The sequence below is a fragment of the Maniola hyperantus genome, chromosome 26, assembly GCF_902806685.2.
Source record: "Maniola hyperantus chromosome 26, iAphHyp1.2, whole genome shotgun sequence".
Classification (NCBI taxonomy): Eukaryota; Metazoa; Arthropoda; class Insecta; order Lepidoptera; family Nymphalidae; genus Maniola; species Maniola hyperantus.
The window spans coordinates 6,178,433-6,191,364 of NC_048561.1; the positions used below are offsets into that span (position 1 = coordinate 6,178,433).

General features: G+C 41.9%; 2 protein-coding genes across 3 annotated transcripts in view; one reads left to right on the forward strand and one right to left on the reverse strand.

Moving 5' to 3' along the window:
• Positions 1 to 12,932, reverse strand: part of Tnks (tankyrase) — a 92,515-nt gene that overhangs the window by 19,375 nt on the left and 60,208 nt on the right. For both annotated transcript variants that reach the window (XM_069507660.1, XM_034982407.2), the window contains one exon: positions 2,364 to 2,517. In XM_069507660.1, coding sequence (XP_069363761.1) covers positions 2,364 to 2,517 — 154 coding nt within the window. The remainder of the gene's footprint in view (positions 1 to 2,363; positions 2,518 to 12,932) is intronic.
• Positions 7,176 to 12,932, forward strand: part of LOC117994491 (acyl-CoA Delta(11) desaturase-like) — an 18,224-nt gene continuing 12,467 nt past the window's right edge. The window contains exon 1 of the mRNA XM_034982417.2: positions 7,176 to 7,308. The gene's annotated coding sequence lies outside the window, so the exon portion shown is untranslated. The remainder of the gene's footprint in view (positions 7,309 to 12,932) is intronic.

Here is a 12,932-nt window from a genome sequence, read left to right on the forward strand (position 1 = left end):
TGTGTGTGTATGTGTGTGTGTGTGTATGTAAATCAGCAGGGCGATTGTCTAAAACCTGCATCAATCATTATTACAATCTCAATTGTTCTGATTGGCTGAATTTGTGCGATTCTTGTTGCAACAATGCATTGTGCTCAATAGTGAGCGAGCATTAACCAATCAGAGATGATTGCGATCGTGACATTGTAGCTGTCAAACAACCGCGGTAGGGCCACGGAACTCAATAGATCATGTTACTGAATTCAATTTCAATTTATTGCAATTCCATAAACTATATTGTACAAGGTAGGATTGGCTACTCAGTTTGGGTGTCGCAATTTGGTCTGAACAGTAGACCTTAGTAGGGAGACCCATTTTTTATTTATTTTTATTTGCGTCGTTTAGATAATCATTTTTAATATTTTGTCAAATTCATTGTCATTGTCTACGTTACGAACTTTGCCTGGCAAATCAGTGCCCTTATATAAATGTGAAAGTGTGTTTGTTTCTTGGTTTGTTGGTTTATAATTTTTTTTTTGTGAAAAATAAAGAAATGGGGGGCCGTAAAAGTTTTAGACCATTTTTGTGGTGGAGTTTATCTCAAAAACTAAACCAGTTAAGAATATGAAATTTCGGTACACTATACATATACTTACTGTATTTAAATAACAAATACTGAAAACATCCCTACCCCTATTATAATTGCGAAAGTGTGTTTGTTTGTTGGTTTGTCCTTCAATCACGTCGCAACGGAGTAACGGATCATCGTGATTTTTCGCATGGGTATTGGGTATAGTTTAAGACCTGGTGAGTGACATAGGCTACTTTTTATCCCGGAAAATCAAAGAGTTCCCACTTTTTAAAACCTAAACCCATACGGGATTTTTTAAAACCTAAATCCACGCGTACGAAGTCGCGGGCATCAGCTAGTCAATTCATAAAGTAGTTTATAAGCTGTGACCAAAACATAATCTAAATATATAAAAGGAAAAGGTGACTGACTGACTGACTGACTGACTGACTGACTGACTGACTGATCTATCAACGCACAGCCCAAACTACGGGTCGGATCGGGCTGAAATTTGGCATGCCGATAGCTACTATGACGTAGGCATCCGCTAAGGTTTGAAATTTGTGTAGTCCACGCGGACGAAGTCGCGAGCATAAGCTAGTTGTATATGGAATCCTAAAATAGCAAAGCCGGACTCGCACTTGGCTGGTTTTTCATTCTTTAAGCATGTTTTGTTTGTTTATTTTTATCGAATTACTGTGTATTAGACTAGAGGTCAAGGTTGCGGCCTTCTGTAACGCCGGCTCCACACGTTGGCCCCAACGCTGGCCCCAACACTGTTCGCCCAACGTGTGGATCGGGAAATTTGCTTGGCCAACGTTAGGGCCAATGCTAATTGCCCGATCCACACGTTGGGCGAACAGTGTTGGAACGTGTGGAGCCGGCGTTACACAAATGATAGCCTGGTGGTTAACACTTAGGATTTCCTATTCGGGGGTTCGGGGTTCGCATAAAAAATTAAGCATATTATTATTATCTAGTTATAGTAAAACTTCGTCCGTGTGGATTTAGGTTTTCAAAAATCCCGTAGGAACTCTTTGATTTTCCGGGATCAAAAGTTGCCTATGTCCTTTCCCGGGATGCAAGCTATCTCTGTACCAAATTTCGTCAAAATCGGTTGAACGGTTGAGCCGTGAAAAGCTAGCAGACAGACAGACAGACACACTTTCGCATTTATAATACTAGTATAGTATGGAAGTATGGATTAGATGTAAGTCGTAAGCTGGCAACACAGACTTCTCTTCCTGCTGGGAGGTTCCGTACCCGAAGGGTGCCAACAGGATATTAATATGAAATTCCATCTAAAATACAAAACGCCGGCCGGTCCCCGCAGCCGCAGCGCAGCCGCGTTGGTTCTTACCCGGCAGCGAAATGTAAGGGCGTGGAATGTCGTCCGTCCACGTCTCGACAGTTGACGAGCCTCGGCCGCGCGTCCAGCATCGTCCGCGCGGTGTCCACGTCGCCGGTCCGCGCGACTCTAGCAGCCGCAGCGCAGCCGCGTTGGTTCTTACCCAGCAGCGAAATGTAAGGGCGTGGAATGTCGTCCGTCCACGTCTCGACAGTTGACGAGCCTCGGCCGCGCGTCCAGCATCGTCCGCGCGGTGTCCACGTCGCCGGTCCGCGCGACTCTAGCAGCCGCAGCGCAGCCGCGTTGGTTCTTACCCAGCAGCGAAATGTAAGGGCGTGGAATGTCGTCCGTCCACGTCTCGACAGTTGACGAGCCTCGGCCGCGCGTCCAGCATCGTCCGCGCGGTGTCCACGTCGCCGGTCCGCGCGACTCTAGCAGCCGCAGCGCAGCCGCGTTGGTTCTTACCCGGCAGCGAAATGTAAGGGCGTGGAATGTCGTCCGTCCACGTCTCGACAGTTGACGAGCCTCGGCCGCGCGTCCAGGATCGTCCGTGCGGTTTCCACGTCGCCGGTCCGCGCGGCTTCTAGCAACCGCAGCGCAGCCGCGTTTGAACACGCATCTACGGACAAACAAATGGGTATCTTGAATCAAAACTGTTTTGAGTGGTACTTACAGTTATCTAAACACATCAAAGGAAAAGGTGACTGACTGACTGACTACCTGATCTATCAACGCATAGCTCAAACTATTGGACGGATCAAGCTATTATTTGGCATGCAGATAGCTATTATGACGTAGGCATCCGCTAAGAAAGGGTTTCTGAAAATTCAAACCTAAGGGCGTGAAATAGGGGTTTGAAATTTGTGTAGTCCACAAGCTATTTGTAAACTAGATGATGCTCCCGACTCCATCCGCGTGAAGACCATCGGGTACGGAACCATTCATATGGATCCGAGACATGGTCGCTAACTATGGGCCTCATATGAAAGCTCAGAGTCACTCAGCGGGCGATGGAGAGAGCTATGTCAAATATTAGGCTATGGTGAAGTAAAATAACTTTAAAGCTACCTGCGTCAAATGTACTAACATTTGACGCCTGCCAGTGACGTCGAAGCCTCGCTGTTTTGTTAGAAGTTCCCTAACTGTCGTGAACTGTGCCACTGGTATAGTTCTTTCATTTTTGCATTTCACGAACGCCACTGACTCATGCCAACGCACAGCTCAAACTACTGGACGGATCGAGCTGAAATTTGGCATGCAGATAGAAATTATGACGTAGGCATCCGCTAAGAAAGATTTTTTGAAAATTCAACCCCTAAGGGGGTGAAATAGGGGTTTGAAATTTGTGTAGTACGCGGACGAAGTCGCGAGCATAAGCTAGTTAATATATAAAACACAAAAATTGTTTCTAGCTAAGTCCGTTATAGACTTTGAAACCATCCAACAGATGTGCACAAATCGGTTTAATTAGAAAGGTAATAATGCGAAAACGTTTTTTTTTACGTAGTAGCACATGTCGGGTATCCGCTAGTAAGCTATAAAGACAAGACAAAGTCGCGGGAAAATACTAGTTGTATGTAAAGCACTACTAAACATAATAAGTAACATAACCTTTTCATGTCTCGTAGAAAATTTAACTACACAGTTTTATAAAAAAAAATACATTTATGTATGATAATGATCACAATTTTAGTAATACGTCCTACCTATAAATGATGACAGAATTATCATATTTTATATTATTTTCTAAAAATATTCCATGCCTCGAACCGTTTACGCTCAGGTTTTTATGTAGGTTTTTTCCCATATCTACCTATCGCGTGACGTCTGTAGGCATAGGTATTATTAGTAGGTATACAGGTTTTATATGTTTGCTATGTTAGACATATAAAACCTAAAGACAAACTTAAAACTACTTTAAATAATTAAATATCACTTGATTTAACGGTGAAGGAAAACATCGTGAGGAAACCTGCATGCCTGAGAGTTCTCCATAATGTTCTCAAAGGTGTGTGAAGTCTATCAATCCGCACATGGCCAGCGTGGTAGACTATGGCCAAAACCCTTCTCACTCTGAGAGGAGACCCGCGCTCTGTAGTGAGCCGGTGATGGGTTGGTCATGATGATAAGTGATATGATTGTTTGATAGCAACGAACAACAATATAATTTAACATACTCGAGCGGAGTTGCACGCGCGCGATGCCTGTCACAGAATTTGGCCAAAACATTCGCAGGGTTAGTATGACCTATATGACATTTTACATCTCACCAACATTCATACAATTCCACCATCGAAACACTTCAGCGCTCAGCTGCTCGATTGCGGTAAAATGACAGCTACAATGTCACGATCGCAATCAGCGCTAATTGGTTGACGCCCGCTCACTATTGGCTACAATCAGAGCCGTCTTTAACCTATTTAGGAGGCCCTGGGCACATTGAAATAACGGGGCCCCTATAATCTTGACAGAGTAGGTAAAAACAAGAAGGCTCGGATATAAGTCAGTCTTGACTGGTTAATTAACAATCTCTATGTTCCTATGTTTGAGAGGGCCTTTTTGACCTTTGATTTTATAGAAATAAATATTAAATAGGTTTTTCGGGAATAAAGTAGCGGTCGGTCGTTTATAGTTTGTTGATTTGGATTTTGGTGGCAGCGACTAGTGACTAGTGGGCCCCTATCGGTCGTGGGCCCTGGGCACGTGCCCAGAGTGCACAGTGGGAAAGAGGGCCCTGGCTACAATGCATTGTTGCAACAAGAATCGCACAAGATTGTAATAGTGATTGATCGACCTACAGGTTTAAAGAGTTTATTTTCTCAAAAAGAACAAAAGTTCACTTACAGTACGACTGTCTAAATGTACAGTGACAATTGTACTGTCAAAATGGCCGCCACGAAAATTAAAAAAGTTAAAGTGTTATTTCTTATAATATGATGGTACGGAACCGTCCGTGTGCGAGTCCAACTCGCCCGTGGCCGAAACCGATTTTTATGGTGGCGTTGCAAAAGTGTTAGCCCCTAGTTGTTATCTTATCGCTGCTTCAACTAATTCGAAAAATTGCAATGCCCATTCTTGTTATGCAAAATAAATATTTATTATGAAATAACCCTTTCATTTTCGGGTTAAATAAAGTTATTTATTTTTCCTTTTATCAATTTGTGAAACACAACTATATTATGAACAAATCAATCAATTTTATGGAGCCATAATGTAGTTCTGATAAAAAAAAACAATAGTTTCGATTTATTTATATTTCATTCGTTCTGTAGTTTAATTGACTAAACTTTGTTTAGTATAGAATCTACACGCCTACTTCATAGATATTGTCTACTGTATTGTTTGATCCTCTGTGACTCAGCAACCGATAGACGTCCACTGCTGGACATAGGTCTCTTAGTAGGGACTTCCACACGCCACGGTCTTGCGCCGCCTGAATACAGCGGCTCCCTGCGACTCGTCTGATGTCGTCCGTCCATCTAGTGGGGGGGTCTTCCAACACTGCGTCTTCCAGTCACATGCATGACTGTCTTTTGATAAGTTTTAGCCGAGTAACAATTTGACAAGTTAAAAATTGCATTTTTTCATGTTTTTTTTTATTTATTTAGATACAGGTTAGCCCACGGAACAGAAAGAATTCTGTTCCGTGGGTTAGCCCTTGACTGCAATCTCACCTGGTGGTAAGTGACGATGCAGTCTAAGATGGTAGCGGGCTAACCTGGAACGGGTATGACAGTTTTTAATAAGCCCATGCCCCTTTGGTTTCTACACGGCATCGTACCGGAACGCTAAATCGCTTGGCGGTACGGCTTTGCCGGTAGGGTGGTAACTAGCCACGGCCGAAGCCTCCCACCAGACCAGACCAGAAATTTAGAAATTATAAAATTCCAAACCCCTGCCAGGAATCGAACCCGGGACCTCCCACTAATAAGACCACAGCGCTCACCACTGCGCCAGGGAGGTCGTCAAAATATATCGTCGTTTATAAATAATCATGGACATTAACAAATTCTGCGCAATCAACAGCTGCATGTTATCCTGCTGCATGAATGATAATGATCCATTGGTCATCAAACTGTGTTTGTTTGTAGGTTTATTGGGTTGTTAATTTGTCCTTCAATTACGCCGCAACGGAGAAACGGATTGATCAGATTTTTTACATGGATATAGTTAAATAGATAAATGCGAAAACCACAAAAAATTAGACGGGAATGTCATAGTTTAGACACAGAGTAAGACTCATGTGGTTTAAACGCACGGAAAGTTTTCATAGTAACTATGGACTAAGAGCCAGCACGTGCCAGACCTTCGTTATTTTATAAAAACGGAAAGTTTCTCTGTTTTTCTCTGCTCTGTTAGTCCCCAACACTGGGAGGAACGTTTGTTTGGATCATGGTAGCTTTGGGAGATAACAGGTAATAAAGATGTAAAAAATCTTACGTCTGAGTATATAGTCTAATTTTTTATATTTTCTTCAGAATAGTATTAAAAATTATATTAAAACACGTCATGCATTGCCTAAAACTAAGTATAACGGCAACCCCCTGCCAGACACCCTAAGTATTTATTCTCTATAGTAGATAGGTACGCGACAGGTCGAATTTATTTGGTTAATCTTGTAAAAAATACTTTTGTTAATGCTGACGATTACAAATAAATAATTTAAAATGATCCCTTCTCATTCTTAGAGGAAACCCGTGCTCAGTAGTGAGCCGGCGATGGGTTGATCATCTATTTATATAAAATTCAAAGTCCTGACTGACTTACATAACAATGCACAACCTAAACCCCTGGTCATAGAAACATGAAATTCGGAGGGTCTGTTCTTTGTAAACAGTAGGTATCCACTAAGAAAGGATTTTTCGAAATTCCACTCCTAAGGGGGGGTAAATAGGGTATGGAAGTTTGTATGAAAGTCTGTCATTTTTAAAGTTACATCGATGAAAATTCGTATTTAGGCTTTCGATTAAGAATGAAAAATGCATGTTTTACGGTTTTTGAAAATTCTACTCTCAATGGCATTAAATAGGGGATGAAAGTTTGTATGAAAGTCCGTCACTTTCCAAGTTATTTTTATAAAAATTGATATTTGGGTTTTCGGTTACAAAACTCCTACCCCCACGCCGATTTTCTAAATTCCACCCGAGCGAAGCCGGGGGCGGGTCAGCTAGTGATGAACAATAAAAAAACTCGCCATCGAATTTCTTCGAAAACTATCAACTCGCGCTAAGTATGCAAGGATGCGGTCACATAGACGTAATTCGCAAGGTAGGTATTATAAGCTTCCGTCGACCCGCGTTCACGGCCAGTGCGAGTCACCTGTCGACTTGATCGTACGTTATAATATATAGTGAGTGTTTTGGCTGTGTTTTGGTAAATAAGTCTTGGATCGAAGTGATAAGTTCTAAATGTAAGTAAATAATTCCACAGATTGAAAAAAACCGGCCAAATGCGAGTCAGGCTTTCGACATTTTGCACGATAATTCAAAAACTATGATGCATAAAAATAAATAAAGATCTGTTTTAGAATGTACAGGACAAGACCTTTCATATGATACCCCACTTGATATAGTTATCTCACTTCGAAAATTGAAAATCTAATTATTAGTTCATGACCACAATTTAATTTTTTTGTGTAATCAAACCACAAATTCACGGTTTTTAGATTTTTCCCTGAATGTCTGCTATAAGACCTACCTGCCAAATTTCATGATTCTAGGCCAACGGGAAATACCCTGTAGGTTTCTTGTCACCGACAGACAGACAGACAACAAAGTGATCCTATCTGGGTTCCGTTTTTCCTTTTGAGGTACGGTTACGGTACCCTAAGAGGTTGATAAAGGAATCCACTGACTCTCTTGCCAAAGGAGCTCTGCTAGGTGATTCGCTAACTCAGTGTGTAACACTGAATGATACCCACCGAGCTCATTTGACATTGGTTGGTTCTACATTGCTGCTTCATCAAGTGATATCACAATATTTTTTCGTAGAAAACCTTCAATGGATTAGAGATAAATGTCAAATGAGCTCGGTGGCTATCATTTAGTGTTAGACACTGAGTTAGCGAATCAGTAGGCTGGTAGGCTATTTAGGCATGGCTCTCTTAACGATACGATCAAAAGGTCTCTTGCCACCATAAACGTTTCTGCGTTCATTGAGCCGGCAGGGATTAGTCGGGATGATGGCAAGAGACCTGATGGATTGACGCTGGTTCCCTGGGAACGGGGACGGGCGCTAATGTGGGACGCAACGTGCGTTGACACTTTGGCCCCGTGTCATATCAGGGAGACAGCATCAAGACCGGGAGCCGCAGCAGAAACAGCTGAAAACGGCAAGCAGCACAAGTATGCCTCTCTTATCGATAGTTACAATTTTGTGTCGTTTGCCGTGGAGACCCTGGGGCCATGGAGTCTTAGTGCGAAAAATAAATTACGAGACATTTCAACGCGTTAATAGCGTCAATCAAAAAACCTAAATCTGCGCGGACGAAGTCGCAGGCATCATCTAGTAATTAATATGTATATCTAGTAATTAATAAAAATATACAAAAGGAAAAGGTGACTGACTGACTGACTGGATAATATTCCCCTTTCCCCTCTAGTTAAGTGTTAAGCTTGTGCTAGGAGTAGGTACGACAATAGTGCAACGGGTGGGGTTTGAACCGGCGACCTTTCGGTTTTCAGTCCGCTCTTTTAACCGTTGAGCTATCAAGGCTCAATATTGGGATTTGCGCTTAGCAACACATTCAGCGATTCATTTTTATATATATAGAAATTTTTACGCAATTATGAGAAAAATCCTACTTTTATAATCTAAATATATAAAAGGAAAAGGTGACTGACTGACTGACTGACTGATCTACCAACGCACAACTCAACCTACTGGATGGATCGGGCTGAATTTGGCATGCAGATAGCCATTATGACGTAGGCATCCGCTTAGAAAGGATTTTTGAAAATTTAACCCCTAAGGGGGTGAAATAGGGGTTTGAAATATGTGTAGTCCACGCGGACGAAGTTGCAAGCATAAGCTAGTTAATATAATAATAACTATGCCTAATAATAAAGATGAGTTCGGCTTCAATTAAAAGAAAGGTTTATTGACCTTTACACAAGTTCAAATTATCAACTCGACAAAAAATCTCAACTTAAAAATGACTTTTCATTTTACAGTTCACAAAAAGCTAGGTACTTTATATTTCTTGTACTATTTCCAATATAAAAGTTTAGCATGTCACTATTTTTAATGTACAACCTGACGGAAATATCTGCGCACCTCGCTGGAATGCGCTTTCCCGCAGCTTGCTTATTTTCGACTATCCAGTACCCAAACAGTATATAAACACTACGTTACGTTCTACCTGTACCCTGCCAGTACCTTTACAACCGCAAGCACGTTGCATAACGTCATTTAACGTTAAGCGCCAGCATCTCAGATGCTACCTTCTTGTTGAAGGATGTAACTAGCGCTTTCGAGTGGTTTAACCCTGGCAAGTTTCTCCAGCGGTTGAGTGTGTCATAGTAGCAATAGGTTAGAAGGGTAAGTTGAACCAGGCTTTTAGGTATACCCAGTGGCGTGCACAGGAGTTCAAGCCAGGGTATGCATTTAGGTATGAACTTATTTTACGGCAGGTTAAAATGAGAAATAAGCATAGACTTATTATAATGAGGGTAAGCAGTGCGTTTATGCCTCTATGAGCTGCACGCCACTGGGTTTACCGCAGACAGGCTCTGGGCCTATTTCATATGATACTCCACTTGGTAAAGTGATCTTACTTTGAAAGTTGAAAATACAAATTATTTGTGCATGGACACATTTTAATTAATATAATAATTACTTAACATAATTTTTTTTTTGTGATCTAACAAAAAATTCACGGTTTTCGGTTTTCCCCTTTATGTGTGCTACCTACCTACATTTCCAAGGAAGTACTCTATAGGTTTCTTGACAGACGCGACAGACAGACAACGAAGTGATCCCATGAGGATTTCCTTATTCCTTCTGTGGTTCGGAACTCTAAAAATAATTAGATAGGTATCAGTCATCAGTCATCACCCCACTGTCCTCATCTATCTAGATCCTAGAGCATTTGATCAGACTAAAATAAAATCGTGGGGCGTAGCGTAGGCTGAGTGAATTGAAATTAGACTCAATTACTAGATTAGACCGACACACGAACAAACAAGTCGAACCAAATAGACCCGTTTAATATTGTGCCTTGTATGATGCCGCCACGATGACCGTTCAAGTCCAAGACCATCAGACACGGCCGGGCAGACTTTGTTGTGGGCTCTTCTCAGACCAGCTAAGTGATTCGCTAACTCAATGTCTAACACAGAATGATAGATAGCCACCGAGGTTGGTTGGTTCTACATTGCTGCTTCACTGGGTGGAAGTAAAATATTTTTTCGTAGAAAACTTTCAACGGATTAAAAAATGAGCTCTGTGGCTATCGTTCAGTGAGACACTGAGTTAGAGAATCATCCCACTGGGCGCGCTTGGTTATCGATCGAATAATATTTTTTTTAATTTTGGTAGTTTTAATCACTTTAGGGTAAATAGTACCCTATTGACGTAACGACGTAGGAAGAAGAATAATACGTGGGTGTTTCCATGCAGTCTAAGGGTGAGATCTATAGAGCGCACTCTGACTTTGCTCAGACTTAAGACACGGTTAAAACAAGACAGTGTTATGTAGCTGACATACATCTGTCTCGTTTTAACAGTGACTTAAGTCTAAGCAAAGTCAAAGCACGCTCTATAGATTACAGTCTAAGACTGGGGGTACACGATGCGTTGCGGCGACGCACCGCAAACATTTCACCGTATCAGCGGGCACACGAGCGGTGCGGCGCCGCAATGTTGTTATGTCGCAGCGGCGCCGTAGCAGCGTTGGACAGTCTGCTCATAGTCTGCTTTTTTTTTTTTTTTTTAATTATTTCTTGGTTAATATATTACAGGTAGATAATTATTATGTGATATGTGATATTATATTATATTATGTGATATGTGACTGTTGACCATTATAATTCTAAAAAAAAGTTAAAAAATAGCTTATTAATAATAGATAATAAGAAAATAAATTTTGCATGCCCACTGTATGGCGGATTGTAGCTGTAAATAAACCACTGTAACACCATCATTGTACCTGCAATCGTGCAAATAAATGATTTGATTTGATTTGATTTGATTTGATTTGAATAAACAAGTGAGCGGTGCGGCTCCGACGTCGCAACGCATTCACCCCTCCCCGCCTCGTGTCGGTGGTTGCAAGTCCGGTGCGGCGCCGGAGCGCATCGTGCGACATGCCACAGATATTTCTAGATGTAAGACAACGCAGCGACACCGTGAGATATGTTGAGACCGTAGGTAATAATAAAATGCGGCAACGGTGAAAGATGTTTATTGATAGCCGGCTTATGATCTACTCTTGCTTATGGACTAACAATACCAATAAAGAAATCTTACATACTATTGTCTTAATCGTATTGCCTAACTACTTAACCCAAATAATTTTGCATCACCTCTCTTTCAATCCGATGTGCAGGGAACCTACTTCGATATATTGAGGAGTTGCATTTTTATGTTACAGCTAATATGAACATGCTACGTTTAAACTGACAATTCGTACATATTACAACCGTTCCGGCGCCGCACCGCCGCGCCGCCGCAACGCATCGTGTGCCCCCGCTCTAATATCTACAAGCTTAGTTCACTATAATCCGCCATAACAATATAATATATCTACTTAACTATATAATATGTTATGGCGGATTATAGCTGAATATTAAGCTATAAACAAATGTTTCCTTGTTTAAGTAATAAGTATCACCTTGAGGGAGTAGTATCATAGACTTCCGTATTTATTCAGATACAAGATAGCCCTTGACTGCAATCTCACCTGGTGGTAAGTGATGATGCAGTCTAAGATGATAGCGGGCTAACCTGGAAGGGGTATGGCAGTTTTTTTTACTAAACCCATACCCCTTTGGTTTCTACACGGCATCGTACCTTAACGCTAAATCGCTTGGCGGCACGGCTTTGCCGGTAGGGTGGTAACTAGCCACGGCCGAAGCCTCCCACCAGACCAGACCAGAAATTTAGAAATTATAAAATTCCAAACCCCTGCCAGGAATCGAACCCGGGACCTCCCACTATTAAGACCACAGCGCTCACCACTGCGCCAGGGAGGTCGTCAAAATCGTCCATTATAATAGGTCCGTATAGTAACACCGGCTTCTATCCAAAATCTAATATCGCCCAACTTTTTCATTTCGATACAAGTTAGTCCTTGACTCACTTGATGGTAAGTGATGATGCAGTCTAAGATGGAAGCGGGCTAACTTGCAAGGGGTAAGGCAGTTTTATTTATTAAATAGATAAATAAAAATCTTTTTTATTCGAATAAACTTTTACAAGTACTTACGAATAGTCGGACGCATCTACCACTGGTTCGGAATGCCTTTCCTACCGAGAAGAACCAGCAAGAAACTCGGCGGTTGCTCTTTTCAAATATTTGATATAGGTACAAGATTATGCCATGTTGAACCCATTCTACCCCTGATCGGTTTCTACACGGCATCGTATCAGAACGTTAAATCGCTTGGCGTGCCGGCTTTGTCGGTAGAGTGGTAACTAGCCACGGCCGTAACCTCTCACCAGACCAGAGACAATTTAGAAAAGCTGGCTGACTGAATGATCTATCAACGCGCAGCTCAAACTACTTGACGGATCGGGCTGAAATGTGGCATGCAGATAGTTAGCTATTATGACGTAGACATCCACTAAGATTGGATTTTTGAAAATTCAACCCCTCATGGGGTAAAATAGGGGTTTGCAATTTGCGTAGTCCACGCGGACGAAGCCGCGGGAATTAGCTAGTGGAATTTATAATAAGACTGGCTGATGCCCGCGACTTCGTCCGCGTGGAATTAGGTTTTTTAAAAATCCCGTGGGAACTCTTTGATTTTCCGGGATGAAAAGTAGCCTATGTCACTCTCCAGGTCCTTATCTATACCCATGCTAAAAATCACG